Raw genomic sequence first — 19,647 nt, 5'->3', positions numbered from 1 at the left:
TTATTCCTTGGTCTGAAACACACAGGAATGGCTGGCGCGGGCTCGTGCCCCTCCACCGCGCCCTGACACCCAGCAAACCATCGCTCCCAGCTATCCATCATTCCCAGCAAACCACCATTCCCAGCAAACCATCACTCCCAGCAAACCACCATTCCCAGCAAACCATCACTCCCAGCAAACCATCATTCCCAGCAAACCATCGCTCCCAGCAAACCATCGCTCCCAGCTATCCATCATTCCCAGCAAACCACCATTCCCAGCAAACCATCGCTCCCAGCTATCCATCATTCCCAGCAAACCACCATTCCCAGCAAACCACCATTCCCAGCAAACCATCGCTCCCAGCAAACCATCGCTCCAGCAAACCACCATTCCCAGCAAACCACCATTCCCAGCAAACCATCGCTCCCAGCAAACCATCGCTCCAGCAAACCACCATTCCCAGCAAACCATCGCTCCCAGCAAACCACCAGTCCCCCCCCGTCCTGGCACCACGCGTGCAGGAGAAGAGGGTTAATTGCGAGGCGCACAGCGGAGCACGCTGGCCGCATCCCATCCGCTTCCCCGCTTTATCTCACGGTTCAGCAGAGGGTTCCATAAATACGAAGCAAATACCAAAACCCTGATGGACACAGAAAGCAAATCCAAGATCCCTGCTGGGAGCTGGCTTGTGGTCCTCACAGGAGGGTGGACTTTAAAAGCAAAATCGGGCTTTATCTGTGGGACTGGTATTAAAGCCACTTCTGGTTTTTTTCTTTTTCTTTTGGTTCTGCAAAAATCTTGTGCAACTCAGAAAAATGCATCGCCATACTGCTTGTTCTGCTAACTGTGTTTTTTAGGCTTAAAGGAGCTGTCAGCAGCTCCTATTGTATGGACAGAGAGCTGCAGGGTATGGGGTGGGCTGCCCCGCTTGAACATCAGTAACAACGGGCACGTTGCCCAGCCAGGGAGCTGGGAGAAGGAGGGCTTCGTTATGTCTTGATCTGGCAAGATAAATAAAGCAGATACAACTAGGTCCGAGCCCCCGGGATCTTTTTCTTTCCCACACCGCTGTACCTTTTGCGATCGGAAAGGACACACGCCGTGTCGGGCAGGCAAGCCCAAGGATGCGCTGGGACGGCATCCCCCGGGATGGCGGGCACAGCCCTGCCGGCACACGGGAAGCACGCCAGGCTGCACGCGTAGCCATTTTCACCTATAATCCCAGATTTATGAACAAAGCGTAAACCAAGTCTTCATTAATCCAAAAGCCCTTTTACCCCGGTACCCCGAGCCCAGCTTTGGTGCGGCACCCGGCCGTCTCCGGCTGTTCTCCTCCTCCGGGCCGGGGGGATGATGCTCCCGTGGGTCCGCACGTCGCCGTCTCTGAGCTTTTACACTCCCCACTTACCTGTTTTAGCTCAGAGACGGTGGGACCTGCTGTCAGGAGGGGGATGTCACCGGCCGGGGGTGGCTCTGCCTTACCTTGTGCCCCACATCCGACCACCCGAAGAGAACCGGGGACACGTCCAAACCGTCGAAGCGCCTGTTCGGGGGAAGCTCAGCCCCAGCCAGGGCCACCAGCGTAGGGAAGATGTCCAGGGTGCTGGGGAAAGAGGCGGCTTTCATCAGAGCAAGGAGCAAAGATCCCCGGAGGGTCCCCCCAACCCCACCTGCACACCCCGCAGCCCCCTCGCCCGCAGGGGTTACTCGATGCGCCGATGGCACGGGATTGCCTTGGGGTGAGGGCAGCCGCTTCCCAGCACCCATCCCAACAGCCGAGCTCTGCAGAAAAGGTTAAAACCGGCTTCAAGCAGCCACTCGGCCCCGGCGAGCCCTCGCTTCGCACGCTTCCCATCCCCGGCGCCGGCTGCTCGCCAGGAGCTGCGGGTTCAGCCAGGATCTGCAGCTCCCGCGCCCGGCAAATCCCGCACCCGCAGAGCAGGGAGACGGTGGGGAGCGGGGCAGCCCCCTCCCACCCTCCTGTCCCCCCCACCCCGGGAAAAGCAGCGGGTCACCCTCCGGAGAAAGTGCTAGCACAGGGACTTTTTACGCCAATGACAGCAGATCCCGTCGCCCCAGGAAAATGTGGTCTCGCTTTTGCATGGCGCAGCACGAGCCGTCGCAGCCAGAATGGAAAATGAGAGCGGTGCTATTTTGTGCACTCCCACCAAAACGCCCGTCAGCATTTCCACCGTAAACCTCTCGGGTTTTTCAGGGGCCTCAGCCGCAAAAGAGCGCTCAGGGCTCGTCCTGGGTCGCTTCCCGGTGCGGAGGGACGCAGGGAAAGAGCGGGTGACCCGACGTCCCTCCGGCTCCGTCGGGATGCAGGGAGGGAGAGCCTCTGCTTTCCCGCCCGCTACCCGCTACCCCAGGGCCAGAGCTCGGCCGCGGCGATTCCCAACCCGCCGGCACATCCCTGCGGTGCGGAGGGACCGGGGGTCCGGCAAAGTCATTGCTGGGGCGGGACGGGGATCACCCTGCCCCGCCGCCAGCCCCTCGTGCGCCCTGGGGATGCGCTTCCCCCTCCACCGGCCGTTTTGCCCAGCGGGGTCCAGGCTCGACTCCAGCGGGACGGCGGCTCGCGGCCCCCACGTCTGACCCTCGCCCCCCACATCCCACTGCGGCGAGGCGCAAGTGTCCGCGGGTGTGTGTCCCCCCCCCCTCCCTGCCACCACCGAGCACATCCCTCCCTCTCGCCGACGCGGGGTGACCCCACACCTCGAAAAGGAGCCATCCCGCTCCAAGGGTGTCCCACAGCCCCGGGGGACAGCGGGACCTCGGTGTGGCCAAGTGACACATCACAGTGTGTCCCGTCCCCCCCACCCCGGGGATGAGGCCGTGGTACAGGAGCTGATGAGCCGGGGCAGAGCCACCGGTGCTGAGCATCCGATGAGGACTCAGCCCGGTTTCCTCCGGCTGCAAAACCCTCGTCCCAGCAGCTCAGGGGGAATAGGGGAGTCAGTTGGGGCAAGGAAATTGCTGGAGGAGTCGAAAACACCAGGTCCCCCAATTCGGGGGGCACCGGGGTCCTGTCGCCGCGTTTCTCCTGCCCGCTGCGCGATGGCGGCTGCGTGAGCAGAGAGAGAAAAAAGCCCAGGGCTTAAGGGCCCCCGGTGCTCCCATTCAACAAGTTTTAATTTAGCTGCTAAGAGACAGAGAGAACAAATAAGAACAAACACTGCTGAGAGGCAGCCCCGGTACGGCACGCTCGCGGAGACGGCCCCAGCGGCCAGGCGAGCCGGGAGGCGCCGAAAAAAAATTCTGGCTCCCCGCTGCACCCAAGGCAAGGCACATCCCTCGCACGCACCTCGCGGAGGTCAGCCCAGGTCCACCCGAAATGGTAGCCCGGGGCAAGCCCCGGTCAGCATGCTCATGGTCCCATGGGTGCTCAGCACCCTCAGGATCTGGCCCCCAGCACGGCGCCTGCGGAAGCTTGCGTGGTTGCACCAAGCGACCCCGACCCAGTGGATGGGACCGCTGGAAACCGTCACCGAGGTGGGAGGACAACACGATTGAGGGCAGAGGCGGTCAAATATCCCCCGGCCGTGAGCAGATGTAACCCACGGAAAAAGGCGTGAAAAAAATAGGATTTTGGTCAAAGTTGGCAGCAAAGCAAATGCCCTGCCAGCAGGCACATCCTGGAAGCCAAGCTGGGGAAGCCACGCTTGCAGGGAAAGGGCAAGCCACGCTGTCAACCCCCTGCCCAGGCCAAAAGAGATTTTATAAATAAAATCACTCCAGCGTCCTGCTGCCACCCTGAACACCGAGGGAAAAGGGCCCAGGGACGGGCAGCTGCCTGCCCGCTGCCCGAGGATCTGCGCCGGCGATGGGCATCCCGGGCACGACGGCAGCAGGGAGTGCTGCCCTGGCCCCGCGATGATGTGGTGCAGGCAGCTGCAGGCAGCTGGACCAGCTCTTCCCACACCCCAACCGGCTTGCCCAATCTGCCCAGCCCCGTGCCGCCGGCGCAGCCGGGATGGTGCGGTTTGCTTCTTCTTCACCACCACGCTGACCTATTTCTTCTGTGCCCTACTTTGGGTTGGGGCAGGGAAGGGCAGAAGCCCAGCGGGTGGCTCCGACAATTAAATGTAATTAAGAAAAGCCGACAAGGCAGTTTTCTTCAGAAACCAGCGTGCAGGTGCAGGTCCACGGCGATGCATCAGCATTTCTCTGCTGGCTTCAGCTTCCCCAGCCCCCGGGGAACGCTCACCCTCGCTCACCCCTCCACTCCCTGCACCAGGGCGGACGCAAAGCCAAGCGATGCCGGGAAGAGGCAAGGCGCAGGCTCTTCTCCCGAGCTGGATGGCAAAGGCTGTCAACATTTTCATAACCTCAGGGGCAGGAGGAGGCTCATGCAGGTGGTTAACGCTTGCCCTCGCTTAGCCCCTGCCCTTCCCGGAGGATCCCACCGGATCGAGGTCCCTTCTCTTCTGCAGAGTTTTCCCAGCCACATCTGCACGCAGATTTCATTCCCTCCCCAGCTTCTTGGTCTTCCCCATCAGCTGGGAGGGACAAGTCTTCAACCACCCTATTTCATGAGGGCAGCAAGAAGCCAACCCAGCACACGCTTGTCCTTCAAGGGATGTCTCCAAGGGTGACTCTGGGTGTAAAGCAAAGCCTCCTGACCCGAGGCACCGCGAGCAGTGAGCAGCCCATGCCCCCTGCGTCCCGTTACATCCCACTGCATCCCTCCGCATCCCTCCGCATCCCCTGCCCAAAAGCTCAGAGCACGGCCGGGGCCACAGCGGTGATGCCTTTCTGAGCATGAGCCATCACATGCGTCCCCCGTGCTGGCTCTGCGCTGCCTCCCAAACAGCGGGTTGCCTTTTTCTGATGCCGAAGCATCACCCTGTGCTAGCCGGGCATCATCCTGCACCAGCCGGGCATGGCCCCGTGGCAATGCTGGGCTGTGCTGGGGAGGTCACTGGGAGTACTGTGACTCCCAGGGAGCTGCAGAACTGCTTCCCGAGCGCCCAGCATGCAGCGCAGCCCACGCCGCCGGCTTTCTAGATTTCCAGCTGTCCAACCTGCTGGACTGGAGCTGGGAAATGCAGGAGATAAGGTCCTCAAGGAGATAAACGGGATGCCTGGGCTTGGCTGGAGGGCTGCAGCGTGCACAGCGGGGCGAGGGTGGTGGGACAGGGCGATGGGGACGGGCACTGATCCTGCGCGGCGCTGCCCCGGCTGCCCGAGCGGGCATGGGTTGGCAGCTCTGCCCCACGTCCCAGCGGTCGGTCCATCACCCAGCCATGGAGGGGAAGGGTTTGGAGACAAAACCCAAGGGGTGCTGCATGCACCCCATCCCCTCTGCCAGACATCAGGCCCCCAGCTCACGCCTTGAAACTTCCCCCCCCTTGCAAAAATCCAGCTCCCAGAGCTGCCCTCAGGCCACGTAAGGAGCTCCAGCTTATCTCACGGATCTTAGAAACACCCAGTGCCTCCCCAGGGCTTACCAGTCAGGACCTGCTTCCAGCAGCTGGGACACTCCCAACACCCAGCAACTCCCCCCCGACCCCGCCACCCCGGTCCCCACCACCCTGACCTCCACCATCCCACCGTCTGCTTTTGCATTTGCTGCAAAGGAGGGCTGTCAAGAAGGGTGCAATTGCTGCAAGGGAGAGCTGCGATTGCCGCATGCAGAGCTGCGACTGCCGCATGCAGAGGTGCAATATTGCTGCAATAAGGACCCCTCCACCCCATCCTCCGCAGCGCAGAGCTCCCCGGCGAGGAGAAGGATCCCTTCCCCTCCGCTCTCTCCCGAAACAGCAAAAGTCGCTCGCTACGTCCCAGCCCGGCCGCATCCTACGCTGATTGCAAGCACCATCTCTCCGGCCAGCCTTTCCCACAACCGCACCCTCCTCCACATAAAGCCATTCACAAACCACAAAGCCTAAGCCTGCTTCTTGGTGGAGAGAGAGAACATCGTCATCTTTTAATTATCGGGAGGCACTCAGCCACCGCGGCCAGGAGGCACACGGAGCCCGGCGGCTGCTAACGCCAATCCACCAGCCTCACAAAAAGCCCTTTCAACTCCTCTTTGCTGAAGCATTAAGTCTTACGGATTTGGGAGAGGACAAAAGTAGAGGCTGGCACATGGCAGGCAATAACCAGCCCGGGCAGCTGCTGCTGCCAAAATCCAGATCGTCACCTGAGTCCCGACGCGGGGACGGTGGGTCTTTCCAAACGGGGGCAAAGGGGCCGCCCTGCTCCCCGATGCGATCCGGCCAGGCTCCTACCTGAGCAGAGCGTGGCTCGTCCGCTTGGCAGGAACGCGGCCGGGCCAGTACACCAGTGCCGGCACCCGGTGCCCTCCTTCCCAGGTCGTTTTCTTCGCCGAGCTCCCGCCTGCAAGAGAGAAGGGCAGCGCTCAGCATCCTGCTGCCCGGGAGCTCTGCGTCGATGGGAAAACCTCCTGACCCCCAAGTTTCCCTGGGAAAGGAACGACTCGGAGGCAGAGATGGAGTAAATGACCCCAAAGGAGGATGATTTCGCTGCAGAGGGAGCTGGGTCAGAGGAGGGAGAAGAGTTACGGGAGTTTTTAAAAGAAATAGGGAAAGGGAAAAGAAAGGGGGCTCAGTTTGGCACTGCTTTGTGTTTCTCCTCTGCTCCAGCGAGCAATGAGAAACGCAGCCGGCTGCCAGAGCCGCTGCATTTCCTTCCACTTTTGATGTCAGATGAGAATATGGAGCAGGTGGGTAAAGTAGGAATTTATGCCAGGGGCTGCCAACGGCCCGTGCAAGCGGGCTGCTGCCCTCCGTGTGGTAAAGCACCGACAGCCCCCGAGCCTGCTGGAAATCAGCTTCATTAAAAATACCACCCTGCTGATAACCCTCCCGCTGGCTAATTAACCTGTTCAGTTGTTTCCCTGACATCACCCAAAACGTCCCTGCTCCGCCCTTGGGTTTGAGATGCACGGCACGGAGAAGCTGCTCGGTCCCTTCCTCCACCTGGGATGCCGAGCACTGAAATGGGGGTGCTGAGCAACAAAATGGGGACGCCGAGCAAGAAAACGGGGGTGCCGAGCACCGAAATGGGAGTCCTGAGCATCGAAACGGGTGGAAGGGTGTTAGAGAGCCTCCGCTTTGGCTGTTAGCCCAAAGGGCCCCAGGCAGCTGCGGGGGGGGAAGGGGCCGGGAATGGGGCAAACAGAGAATCCCAACCCAATTCACCAAGCAAACTTCCCAGGCGCAGCCTTTGTCCGCTCGTCTTTCAGCGTGCGCATGGCAACGGCACTCGCCCAAAGCCATTTCCTCCGGCCAGAGCCAAGAGAGAGGCGACGTCCCCGCTCCTCCGTGTCCCTGTGCCGGTCCCCATCCCAGCCCCGGCCTCTTTGGGAGTCACCGCCTGATGCTCCGGGCATCTGGGCTGATCCTGCTCTCCCAAGCGATGCCGCCGTACCCAAGCAGCCAGAGCGGAGGAGGACACGTGTGGCGCGGATGCCACGGTGCCGGCAGCATGAGGAATAGTCCAGGGAAAAGGTTTCGGAAAAGGTTTTCCGGGCCAGGCACATCCCCAATCTCTCCCACTCCTGACCCTAACTTTTGGCGTTTCCCCCCAGTGAACATCTCTTTGGGGCCTGAGGCGGTGGGACACAGCCGGCACCAGGGTCTCTTGTGGCTATTGGAAATGTAACAGCGCTTCCAGCACACATCACTTACGGCTTAAGCACGGTGCCTCCCCTGCCTTCAGACACCCTAGGAAATTATAGCAATTATAGCAATTACTATCAATCCCCCTCTCCGCACATATATTAAATAACTCACCCTCCCGGGAAGGCAGCTGCCTTTCAAGGGCTTTTCCACGCGTGGTCGGGGGGTCTCCAGGAGGACACCGGGTGGATATTTCCCTCCAGCCACCCGAGTACCTCTGGCTGGGCAGGACACCACAGCTGCCCGTCAATGAGCTCACATTAGCACTTTGGGCAGTAAACGGGGCTGAAACACCCCAAACCCAAGCAGGGATTTTTCTCCAGAGCAGGGATGATGCAGCCGTGGTGGCCACGGCTTTGCAGGAAAGCTGAACTGAATATTCCCGCGCTGGGATGAAAACCCTGGTTCGCCTCCTGCCACACACGGCAGGTCCTCAGCACGGGGACACCAGGTCCGGAGCCTCCCAAAACTGCCTCAAAACACAGCCAGCATCGTATCCCTGAAACGCGCATCTCCATCCCGGCACCCCCCCCTTGCTGGGCTTTTGTCCCCGAGGTGGGAGATGGGTTTTTGGGGCAGGCTGGGGGCTGCGGGAAGCTCCCCAACCAGAGAAGTGGGGCAGAACACAGGGACGTGCTGCTCTCTGCCAGTGAGGACCGACTCCAGTGACTACCCGAAATCAACGGAAAACATCCCTGGAATTTGGGTTGGACCCTAAAAGGAAACGCCAAGCTATGCAAAACATATAGAGTCCGGAGCAGCCCGTCCTCCTCTGCCTTCCTCCTCCTCAAAGGGCTTTTCCCCGCTGGGGAATGATGTCCCAGGACCAGGATGGGATGGCCGAGCATCCCACCCACCCAGCACCCACGCAGGCAGGTGTTTGCAGCGTTAGACCAGCCGGCAGCAGACGGTAACGCCGGGCTGGCTTTCAAAACATCCGTGCAACAATCAGCTGAAGGGATTTCAGAAGTCATCCATCCCGGTTGGTATTTCCAGCCAGCTCCTAGAGCCCTGCCAGCCCGATCTCCTCCCCAACCTCCCGCGATAGCCGGGGCTTGGGGTGTTTTCTCCGGGCAGCGAGAGGTTGGAAAGGGGCTGTGTTTTCCTAGCTTTGTTCCCGAACGCTGGACTGCCTGTACCATCTGCTCCGGCTTGTGACCGTCGGTTGCTCAAGAGCAACCCAGGTCGTCAGCAGGGTTTGTTTACTAAAAAAAAAAAAAAAAAAAAAAAAATTAAGGTTACGATTTCATCCCGGGGCAAGCCAAAGGAAGGGCTCTGGGAATGGGAAAGCGAGCCAGCCCGGTGGCAGATTTTGCCCAGGGAAGCGGCCACGGTCGCATCGCCTGGGTGTCAGGAAGCGGAGGAGGAAAAAGGCACTGCTGCCCGCGGCCCCTCCGCCACCGCTCCCTGCCCGCTGACCCCGAGCAAAGAGAATTACCGAGCCCGGCGCGCGTTTACACTGCGTAATACAAGCAGAAGTGGGAAACGCCTGACTCATGCATGCTTCTGGCCGCTCTGGCTGAAATAAACCCACCAAGCAGATGGCTTGGCCGGAAAAGGAGGAAAGGCAGGGGAAAAAAAAAAAAAAAAAAAGAAAAACACACCAAAACGGTGGGGAGAAAGAAAAGCAAAGTCTTGCGGCACTGGGAGGGCTGCCGGGTGCTCTCCTCTGGGCGGGATGGGGCTGGGGGCTGCGAGACCCTGCCGGAGCCGATGGCCCCGGTGTTTGGGTGGTGAGAGCATCCCGTCTCCAAAACCAGCAACCACCCGCCTCGAGCTCTGGGGTAACAGGGACCGGAGGGGCCCCAGCTCCCCCCCCGCCCCCAGCAGCAGTTTTAGGGGAAAACATGACTGCTTGAAAGAAAAAAATTATTCTGGAGTGTCTTCAAGGCAGCAGCCAGCAGAAAGGCGGGGGGGGGGGGGGCATGAAATGCTCCCCATATCCCCCTCAGTGGGCAACGAAGGGCTTGGCGGAGCAGCCCCCCAGCCCCCCTGGGACAGGGACCCCCCCCCCCCACGCTGCCAGGTTACCTCGCCACCTCTGCCAGGCCCCCACGAACGGCCCCAGGCGTCCCGCCAGCTCGCACTTCTGTGCCCAGGGGCCATTGTCACCTGCAAGAGAAAGAAACGTCCCCACGAGTGACACTGGGACCAGTGGGGCTGGGAGGGGACAGCTCCGCAATGGGGGGTGGGCGAGGAGAAGTGACCCCTCCATCCTTCCTTCCCACCTCTGTGATGCATTCCTACGTTAGCGAGAGCAGTGGGTTTATTTATTTTTATTTCTAAAAGTTTATTTTTAAGGGCTGGGGCTGCCCGAGTCGCGGGTGAGGGGCTGGAGCAGAGCTGGGGTGCGGGGGGGGGGGGGGCTGCCACCAGCTTCGGGCGTTAATGAGCAACGGAGCGGTTCCTGTCATCGGGAGCAAGACATCCTCATTAGGGAGGCTGCTCAGCGAGAGCGGATTTGGGCTTCTTAATGAACGAGGATTTGCAGTTTAATTAGGCACGGCCCTGCCGGTTCAGCCTTGCAGCCGAAGGCGGGGGGGGGGGGGGGGGGGGGGGGGCACCCGGCCGAGCGGCCGCAGCAGCCCCGGGACCCCCGTCCCCGCGATGCGACGGCCCCGGGCGGCTCGGCCGCAACTGCGGATGGGCTCCGCATCCGCAGAGGAGCCGGGAGCATCGAGGGAAAGGGACAAACCCGGCTCCTGCTCCCCGCTACCCGCGCGCATCCCTGGGGCATCACCCCCAGCCACCGCAGCCGCTTTTCCTGCCGTACCTGCGAACCACAGGAGCGTGTCGCCTTTCCCGTGGCTGTCAGCGACCTGCTTTATCCGTCCCACCAAGGCATCCATCTCGCTCAGGGATGCTCCGTAGATGCCCCTGCCCGAGGCGGGGGGCGGCAGCGGGGGTACCCCCAGCGGGACGTGCATATGGGCCAGTGCCAGGTAGAGGAAAAAGGGGTGTCCGCTGTCGCTGTGCAAGGAAGAGGGGGATACTATTACTTTTAGCCGGGTCGACGAAGGGGAAGGTGGCGGCAGGAGGTCACCAAGGCGGTGGCACTGCCAAGCCTGGGGACGCAGACCGGTGGGCCTTTCTCCCGGGACCCCTGCGGTCACCCCTGCCTCCGCCGCAGCTCCCGGGGGGGAAAAAACCCTCCTTGTGTGCATCAGCCGGCTGCAAACGCTCCGAGCATCCTCTCCCCTCGCAGGGGAGATGCTTGGTGCAGCGTGACCCGCTTCTCCCCTGCTCCTGCTTAAACCTCTCCCCGTTGTCCACTGTCCTCCCATTTGGGACGCGCTTCTTCCATCTCCCAGCGTCCCACGGCCAACGGCGTGCCAGCCGCCAGCCGAACGCCCCGCGTCGGTGCACCCCTGGCACCCACCCGCCTCCCTCCCCTCTCTCACGGGGCCCATTTTGGCCCTTCCTCCCCCTCCCCAGCAAGCGCTTGACCCCCGACGGTGATTTTGATGAGCCAGCCCCACGCCGACCCTGAGCGCGGCCTCGGCGCTGCCGAGCAGCCCCGGACAGGGAACGCGGCACGTTCGCTCGCCGCGCGCTGTCCCGCTGCCTGTTTGCTTTTAAATCATCAGAGGACACGTCCTGTTTTCTTGTTTACAGCTATATTTATCTCCTCCAACGAGGCCTGCTCTTCCTCAGGGACCTCCAAGGGGAAGGGTGGGATGGTGAGCGGCGGGGAGGGACCGGATCCCGGGGACGTGTCCCAGCCCGCGCACGCGCCCGGCTCCGGCCACCCCATCGCTGCCTCCAGAAAGCTTTCGGGGCCCCTCCGACGTGCGTTTCGGCGTTTCCTTCCTTTACCCGTCACCCACCTGGGGATGGGAAATGAGTAAATCCCATCCCACCCGGAGCCGCCGCATCCTTCCCCAGCGGCGCTGGAGCCCCACGAAGGGTTGCGTCCCCCCGCCCCGGGTACCCTGCCCAGCCCCTGCAAAACGCTGCGGGGTCAGGGGGTGCTGATGCGTTCCTTGCAAATCGCCGCTGCAAAAGGCTGCGCGGCACCTTTCCCCTTGGGATGGCGGAGACCCCGGAGCAGGGAAAGCTGCTTCTCCCGGCTCGCATCCCACCCGGGAGCACCGGGTGGGCTCCAGAGTCCAAACGGACTCATGACCACGGCGTTCAGCTGAACATCCCGCTTGATTTTCGCATCGACGTTTCAGAATTCTCCCGAAAATTGAGCAAACATTTAATCAATAACTTAAGACAAATAGCCCTGACTTTTGCTCCCATGTTCACTGTGCTCTAAGTGTCCCGGACAGAGCCGAGTCTCACCGCCACGAATTGCTCAACCTTGACGTGACTGGTTAAAAAAACACCGAGATGACAAATCCGGTGTTCTTTTGTTGCCCCGTAATGAATGAGTCAGGCAGAGGAAAACTGGAATAAGCCATCAAAGAGAAGGAGAGAAAAGGCAGGCACCTGCTTAATCCTGTTCTCCATGAACGCAGATAACCCCAAAATACTATTGGGAGTTTAAAGGTTTTTCTTATTAACCTGGAGCTCACCTGCCGGGTTTCACAGCCTAACAGCATCCTCGGAGCCCGGCGGAGGAGGGACCACTGCTGCCCTGCCGCCCGCTGCCCGGGTACCCTCCAGCCCCATTACGGGCACACGTACCGACCGCGCGTCCGGGCCACACTGCGGCCCATTCTTGGTACCCGAAGGGGATAAACTATAGATACTGTGCGAGCAAAACAGTACCCAGGCTTATAAGGAACCATTTCCCCACAGGCTGCTCCCTGCCCAGCCCCTCGTTTGCCCCCGTTACACAAACCTTTCCCCAAGCACGCCCGCAGGACCCCCCCGCCGTGGCCCCTTCCCCGGGTCTGCGTTATCCCTGGATGCAGGCGCGGGATGGGCTCGGACACGGCTGCCCGGCAGCGCTTCCCTTCCTCGCGCTGCAGGGAGGCATTTTGCAAAGTCACAGCTCATAATCCGCCGATAATAGGGATTAAAATTACACAACCCGTCAGCAGGGCTTTGGGGTCGTCATCTCGGACGAGCTGCTTTGCTCCTCAGGGAAGAGCACGCCCGGGCTCCTCGTGTCCCTGCACGGCTGGGGAAGGCAGACCCTGAAGCCCAGGGATCCCGGAGCACTTTATCCCCAAAATGGCTCAAACTTCACATACAGCTGAGTTTGAGCACCTTTGGGTGCTGTTCTGGTCCCGCCGCCAGATCTGCCGTTGGCACCCATTCAGCGCCCGCTCCTGCAGCCCCAGCGGCACCCCGAACCCGCAGAGGCACCTCCACCGCCAACTCTCCCCGTGCCACCGCCACGACAGAGGGACGGAGGACAGACGGACGGCAGCGTTTCCCTCCCTCCCATCCCTGCTAGCCAGGATCTCGTTGCACGTTACCCCCAGGAAGGAGGCACAGCCCAGCTCAGAGGCTTTGACCTTCCTTGTAAATGGTGGTTTTAAACACACGCACAACCCGTTTAGAGGAGACGCACCAAAAGGCTTCCAGGGTGAGCCCTGCAGGACACCGGTGACAACCTCGGTGGCTTCTCCCTCCTCCAGCGGGCTGGGAAGCCGAGCCACGGAGACCCCAAATCTGCTCCCCAAGAACCGTGGGGCAACACCCGTCCCCCCCCCCAGCATCACACCATTGATGCAGAAGATGCTTGCAGCGACCCACGAGCTCTCCCGGCGAAGGGGACGGCGGAGGAGGGGGGTGACACCTCACCTCGCCCGCTGGATGAACCGCGCTGCTTCTTCCACGTAGCGCGCTGCCAGGCTGCTGAGGTTGACGGGCTGTTGGATGATGGTGACGTTCTCCAAGAGAGGAAGGGCGATCTCCGTGTAACAGTCCTTCCTCGCCACCCTGCTGGGAAGAAGCCACCCCACGCTCGTCACTGGAGCGGGGACCGGTGTTGGAACAGGCACGGAGCCCGGCTGTTCTCCCGGCTTTGCGGAAAGGCACAGCCGAAGCAGAGAGCGGCAAGGGGATGATGCTCTGAGGACCGACCTGCCTCCCCGACCTGCACCCTGCTGCGGGATGCATGGCGGGGAAAAAAACGGGTGCGCAGAGCATAAGGGGAGGAAACCGCAGCAAAGGGCAGCTCTCGGAGCTGGGGACACCCGTGCAAATACCCACCCCCCAGTGCCGGCACTCGAACCCCCCCCCGACGCGTCCCCGTACCTGGCAGCCACGCCACGCCGCGGGCAGGGCGGGCAGGGTGGCAGGTTGTAGCCGGGGGTGTCCGTGCAGCCCATGTCGTGGCTGTAGGGGATCCCGAAATAGTAGTCGAAACCTAAGGGGCAAGCGAGGGGTGTCGGCGGGGGCGAGTCGACCACGGGATGCTCGGCTCGTCCCTGCCGGCGCAGCCCTTACCGCGGAAGCTGGGGTGATGGGGGCCGTGGTGTCCCAGGTGCCACTTGCCTGCGTGGAAGCCACAGAACATCATTTCAGAGGTTAACACAGCTACGGCCACCGCCTGCCATCACCCACGAGGTGCTTGCAGTGCTGGGGGCTTTAATCTAGCAAGAAGAAAGGCTACTTGTTTGTGCTGGCTGTGTTTCAAGAACGCCTTTTTTTTTTTTCTTCTTTTGCAGAAACCCAGAAAAAATGCATAGGGTATCTCGTGCCTGTGCAAATCGACCGCTTCCAGCCTTAAAAGGCTCTTTCATGCATTTGTCTTCAGAGGAGATGACTTTCTAACCCCTCCCAAACAACCAGCTTCATCCTCTGACCTCCGGCATGTGCTTGCACCCGTCCAAGAGGGAGAACTGCAAAAACTACGGGGCAAAGGAGAAACCAAGGGCTTTTCTGCCAGCGCAACGTGCACAAACGAGCAACAGGAGCTGCAGGTGCAAAGGGCTCACTACCAGCTGGGGCTCGCGCCGGCTGGGGGGGACCCACGGTTTCGGGAGGGTGCCCAAAGCCACGGGGCCAGCGGCACCGACCGCGCTGGCACCGCGCTGCCAGCCGGCACCGGTGGTATCGCACCGGATTGGGATGCAGGACGGCGGAGCTGCTGTGCGCAGTCTTGTTTGCTAAGGAAAACCTGGCGCGTTTCTTGTGAGGTGAAGCAATTAGAGCTTAAATGGAGAACCGGAGCAGGCCTGAATTTCAGGCAATATCGTATGGTTGAAAATGAAGATTTTAAGCTCGGGGTTGCGAAAGCCAAGGGGGATGTGAAAAATCTCTCCCACGTGATCCTTTAGACTTTTAATCGCCAGCGTTTCACCTAACTACCTGCAGCACCTCCTCCGCAAGGGACGGACACGGGCGTCTTCGTCCCCCCCCCCCCCCGCCACCTCCCCACCCTGGATGCCCCCTCGGCACGGCAGGCGTTACCTATAGCCCCTGTGCTGTACCCAGCCCCCCGCAGGACCTCGGCCAGGGTGGTCTCATTCAGGGGGAGGCCGCCGACCGACGTGACGGCGAAGTTGTGGGTCACGCCATTGCGTGCGCCGAGACGCCCCGTGAGCAGAGAGGCACGGGATGGGGAGCAAGTGGACGCGGCCGAGTGGAAATCCACGAACCTAGAAAACGAAAGGACCCTTCGCTCGCAAGCCCCTGAGTGGTCTAATGCTGCCCCATCCCTGCTGCCTTGCACGTGTCCCCTTCTGCCCCAGGGATGAGGGTCTGGAGCGGGGGATGAAGCTCGCCGTCCCAGTGGGAACGGACGGACTTGCACTCCAAGGTACCGGGCTCTGGCCGCCCTCCCCATGCTTCCAAAACCACGTCAATGAAATCCCTTTGCCTGCCAGTCCCACGGAGGAAATTCCCCTTTGCTGTGGGACAGAGTAACCAGGGATGCTTGGAGAGACCCAGGGAGGGGGGACAGCCGTTACCTTGTCCCTTCGGCAGCCAACTCATCCAAATGCGGGGTCTCCTTCGTCTCTGCCCAGTTGGCCCCCAGATCCCCCCAGCCCACATCATCTGCCAGGATGACAATGAAGTTGGGCTGCCCGTACGCCGCGCGGGGAGCCGAGAGCCCTGCCAGCGCCGCGGCGAGCACCAGCACCGCCCGCGGAGAGGGCGTCCCCATGATGCCACACGTCCCCTCCGACCCGCGCCGGGGTACCGGCGGCTTCTTCTTCCCCAAACCCCCTCCGCTGGGTCCCCACGGGTGCAGCGGAGTTCTCCACGGGCCCTCGCAGCGATGCAAACGTCCCCTCCTTAGCTGCTCCCGCGGGGCCGGGTCGGGGGGTCCAGGTTTGCTCCCTTAGCTACCGACCGAGCTGCAACGTCTCCTCCGTCTTTCGCACCCAACTGATATTCCTGAAATCAGCGCCAGCAAAGGTGTTATTCTTAGAAGTCAGAAACACCCTTTGAAGTCACTGTCACCCTATTTTTAACTTTCCTTCCTTCCTGGTAAATATCTAATTAGACACCAAACCAAAGCGGTATTTTTCGCTCCAGAAGTGTGCTCAATCTGTGGCAGCGGCTCCTCTCCCCTCACCGCAGCCGGGGGATGTTCGCGTCCGACAAACGTCTCTTTCCCTGCAGACCGTGCTCTTCGGCTCACCGAAGCGTCGGCCTCCCTTGCTTCAGGCAGAGAAATAACTGCCGTGGCTGTCAGTCTGTCCTTCACCTTGCGCTGCTACAGCATCTCCTGTGCAAAAGAAACAAGACACAATCATGACCTGCCGGAGCCCTCCCGCATCCCAGCCCGGGGGCAGAATGCCTTATCCAGACACCGAGACTTTGCCTTTGAAGTTGTATTTTTTGCTGCCTGGCTCACAGTGGCTCAACTGGAAAGGACTGGAAATGATGAGTGCCCCTTTCTTGTATCCATCGGTTGGGCTGGGATGGTTTCCCATGGGATGCTCTCATCCTTCCCGGCTTGCCAAGGGCTCTCGCCCTCCCACCCAAGCACTGCAGGGTGCACAGCACTTGGAGGAGGGGGAACGCGCAGGGCCTTGCCTTCATTTGTAACAGCTGACAAGATTCTAAAGCTCATTTTTTAAATTTAGTTCACGCTGCCCCAGTCCTGCCGGTGGGTCAGAGCAGGCAGCGCAGCCCGTGCAGGCAGCAGCCCCGCTGCCGGCCATCGGGCACTGGGAAGGAGCCGTTCCCGGAGGCAAGAATGCGGGAATTCGGGCAAACCCAGAAGGCAATAAAACCCAGAAACATCTGGGCTTACAGGATTAAGCACAGCACTTGAAATCTGGGGGTTCGTACACCTGCTTAGGGCAGGATTTGGCCTCCAGTGGTGGAGACGTTCAAGGACAAATACCCCGAAGACCGATGGTCGAGAGGGAGCCACGAAACACAACGTCCTGAGCACAAAGTTATGGCCAAAGTGAGATGAAGTCGCAGAGATTTGCCAAAACCCCGCTGAGCCCTGCGTGAGGAGCTCTGCGCTGGCTGTGGGGATTGCACGGGGACCTGCGCCCAGGTGGGGACGGCCAGGGGACCAGCGGGACCCGGCTGGGACCAGTGCTGCAGCTGATGTCCCCAGTTGGCACCAGCAACCTTGGGGGAGGAACGCGCCATGGAAGACACAGCTCCCATGGGATGGTCAACACAGCTGAGAAGGACAATATCCACAAAGACAAACCAGGAGGGTGAGGACAGAAGGCAATACTGGAAAACAAAAGAGGAGAAGGAGGCAGGAGGAGGCAGGAGAGGGAATACGATGAGCCCCATCTGTAGGCCAAGAAGCTTGTAGCTGGCAAAGCGAATTATTCCCAGGTTTTGCCGTTCACATCTTTAAAAGCTTTGGGCTGTCACTCAGATCAGCGGCTTCAGGACTGTCAGCGTAGCACTGCAGCGATCAGGGCTGTGACTCCATTCATAATTCATAGCCCAGAGTGTCAATTTATAAACTTCCATCCAAAGGCCTCAGAGCTCTCGGGACGTTAATTAACGGGGGCGGGATGCGGTGGGGCGGTGGGCTGAGCCGCGGGAGGGGGCCGAGCTGCAGGAGAGGCTGCGCAGCTCTGCCCGAACAAAGCGCGCGAGCCCAGCTCCCCTTCTGCACCCTAACTGCAAACCCACAGCTCATCCCTCACGCCCTGAACTGCCAAACAGCAGGAACAATCGAGATTAGGTATCTGGACATGTCTGATGGTGGCTCAGTCGCCTTTATTTTCCCATAAATAATTCCCTTTGCAATTTCTTTGCAAAATCCCTGGGGTTTCTTTGGGGAAGGGGGCGTGAAAGGAGCAGTCCTGCTTCAGTCCAACACCCCCACACAGGGACTGAGCCCAGTTGGACTGAGGAAAGCACGGACTCGAGCCACCAGCTTCGCAGGAACAGCATGGATTAGCTCAGGCATGGCCGAGGGTGACCTCAGCCCCATCTTGGCTCTCCGGCCAGGGCTCTCCGCAGGGCAACGGGGCAGGAGATTGCCCAGCACTGGAATTGGTTTGGGGAGAAAAATAAAGGGACAACGTTCAGCTGAGCCCCACGTAACCATCCCAGCTGAGCCGTGCCTAAGATGGGTGGTGCTCACCCTCTCCAGGAAGCCACACCACATAATCCTACCCTCCGGCACCTTCGCTGGCACATAGCAGCTCCTGGGCCCCTTTGCCAGGCTGAGCATGGTCCCTGCGCCGAGCCCCAGCCCCTCCGAGCATCCTCCACGCAGCGCCGTGCCGGACCCCGTCCCGTCCCGTCCCTGGGGGGTGGCGGCCCTGCACCATGCAACCTGCACTGGGGACCCCCCATCGGCACCTGCAGCCGCCCAGAAAAACCGAGCAAAACCCAAGGGAGCCAAACCCGCATTCACCCGCAAACCTCTGTCCTTTCCATTTACTTTGGGGAGGGACGCCAGGATGACACGGCTAACAAAAGCAATCAAAACCATTTTCAAAGGACGCTCTCTTCTCTCTAAATTACAGGGGAAAGTCATCCAGGGCTGAAATTTATGCATTAGCATCGGATGAAACTTCTTGATCTCTGATGCTCAGAGGCCACTGGAAGGAGAGGTGGAACATGGCCCGTGGAAAGTGGGACGCGCCGGCGCGGCTCGTGCCAAGCTCCTGCAGAACCGTCCTCGTCCACAGCACATCCAAACCCCGGCAGAGCACGAGGCCGTCCCTTGGCATCAACTCCAGCGCGCTCTCCTCCGAGCTCCTTGGCAGAGGAGCCTCTCCGACCTGTCTTATCTCGAACTCCTGGGCGAGCCCAGGCTGAGCCGGCTCTGCCCCGGCGGCACGCTGCGCACGTCCTCCGGCAGTGCCAGGGCGGTTGTGGGGAGCCTCCCTGGGACGAACCCCAGTTCGTCAGCAGCATCTCTGTTCCCTTATGGCTTTGCTACAACCGGACCCACGCAGAGCTGAAGGAACCATCTTTTAGCTATTTTTGCAAAAAAAAAAAAAAAAAAAGTGACTCAGCAGAGATTCCCCCAGGCTGACTATGGTGGGAACACGGTTGTTGCGGCACCTCACCTTGTGCCAACCAGGAAAAACTGCACCGGTGGTTACAGCTCGATGAGCTACCTGGGCAGAATCACACCCAAGAACCAAGGCCTCCAGATAACCGGCACTGGCACCGCGCTCCTTGCCGCACGGTGCTGGGCTGCAAGCGCCGGGATCGCTCCGACGGGATGCTGTGCGCTTGGGTTTCACAGCACGCACCTTGTACCGGGGAAGAATTAAACAAATAAAGTGCATTTTTGCAAGCCAGACGAGGCGGTTCACAGAAAGACAAGGGAGAAGTCAAAACCAGATAAACCAGTTTAGAAAAGCCCCAAAGCCTCTCCAGCCAGTGCTGCTCAGGACACCCTGGGGCTGGCCCCAGGGCAGGAGAGGGGAGATGCCTCCTCGGTTTGGGGATGCCACCGCCGGCTGTACCACCACTGAGCCGCCGCGGTCACTCGCCCAGCGCTGGGAGTATCTGTCATGTATTTATTACACATTAACCAGAAGTTTACAAATCTTGGGGCCAGCACGATCATTTTCACATTTTTCACATTCTTTCACATTTTCACGCCTGCCTGGAGAGCAAAGCAGCAGCCGGAGCCCAGAAAAACCTGCCGCCCTTTGAAGCACGCCCGGCTGGGCCGGCTGCACCGAGCCGTCCCCCGCCAGCACCCGGGGCTCGC

At 60.6% G+C, this 19,647-nt stretch overlaps 1 protein-coding gene across 5 annotated transcripts in view; it reads right to left on the bottom strand.

Annotated features, from left to right (window-relative positions):
- ARSG (arylsulfatase G) overlaps positions 1–19,647 on the bottom strand; it is a 43,337-nt gene that overhangs the window by 3,196 nt on the left and 20,494 nt on the right. For 2 of the 5 annotated variants that reach the window (XM_041123968.1, XM_030016191.2), the window contains exons 2-10: positions 15,446–16,209; positions 14,946–15,133; positions 13,980–14,027; positions 13,788–13,899; positions 13,332–13,469; positions 10,405–10,601; positions 9,663–9,743; positions 6,219–6,327; positions 1,465–1,585 (exon numbers count right to left, since the gene is read on the bottom strand). In XM_041123968.1, coding sequence (XP_040979902.1) covers positions 1,465–1,585; positions 6,219–6,327; positions 9,663–9,743; positions 10,405–10,601; positions 13,332–13,469; positions 13,788–13,899; positions 13,980–14,027; positions 14,946–15,133; positions 15,446–15,642 — 1,191 coding nt within the window. In that variant the 5' untranslated portion in view covers positions 15,643–16,209. Of the gene's footprint in view, positions 1–1,464; positions 1,586–6,218; positions 6,328–7,745; positions 7,871–9,662; positions 9,744–10,404; positions 10,602–13,331; positions 13,470–13,787; positions 13,900–13,979; positions 14,028–14,945; positions 15,134–15,445; positions 16,210–18,338; positions 18,888–19,647 lie in introns of those variants that run through there. The other 3 variants (XM_030016193.2, XM_030016192.2, XM_030016190.2) reach the window with 3 other exon arrangements.

This window comes from Aquila chrysaetos, chromosome 5, assembly GCF_900496995.4.
Source record: "Aquila chrysaetos chrysaetos chromosome 5, bAquChr1.4, whole genome shotgun sequence".
In the NCBI taxonomy this organism is placed as follows: Eukaryota; Metazoa; Chordata; class Aves; order Accipitriformes; family Accipitridae; genus Aquila; species Aquila chrysaetos.
The sequence above is the reverse complement of the archived record's forward strand: the minus strand, read 5'-3'. Positions and strand labels throughout refer to the sequence as shown.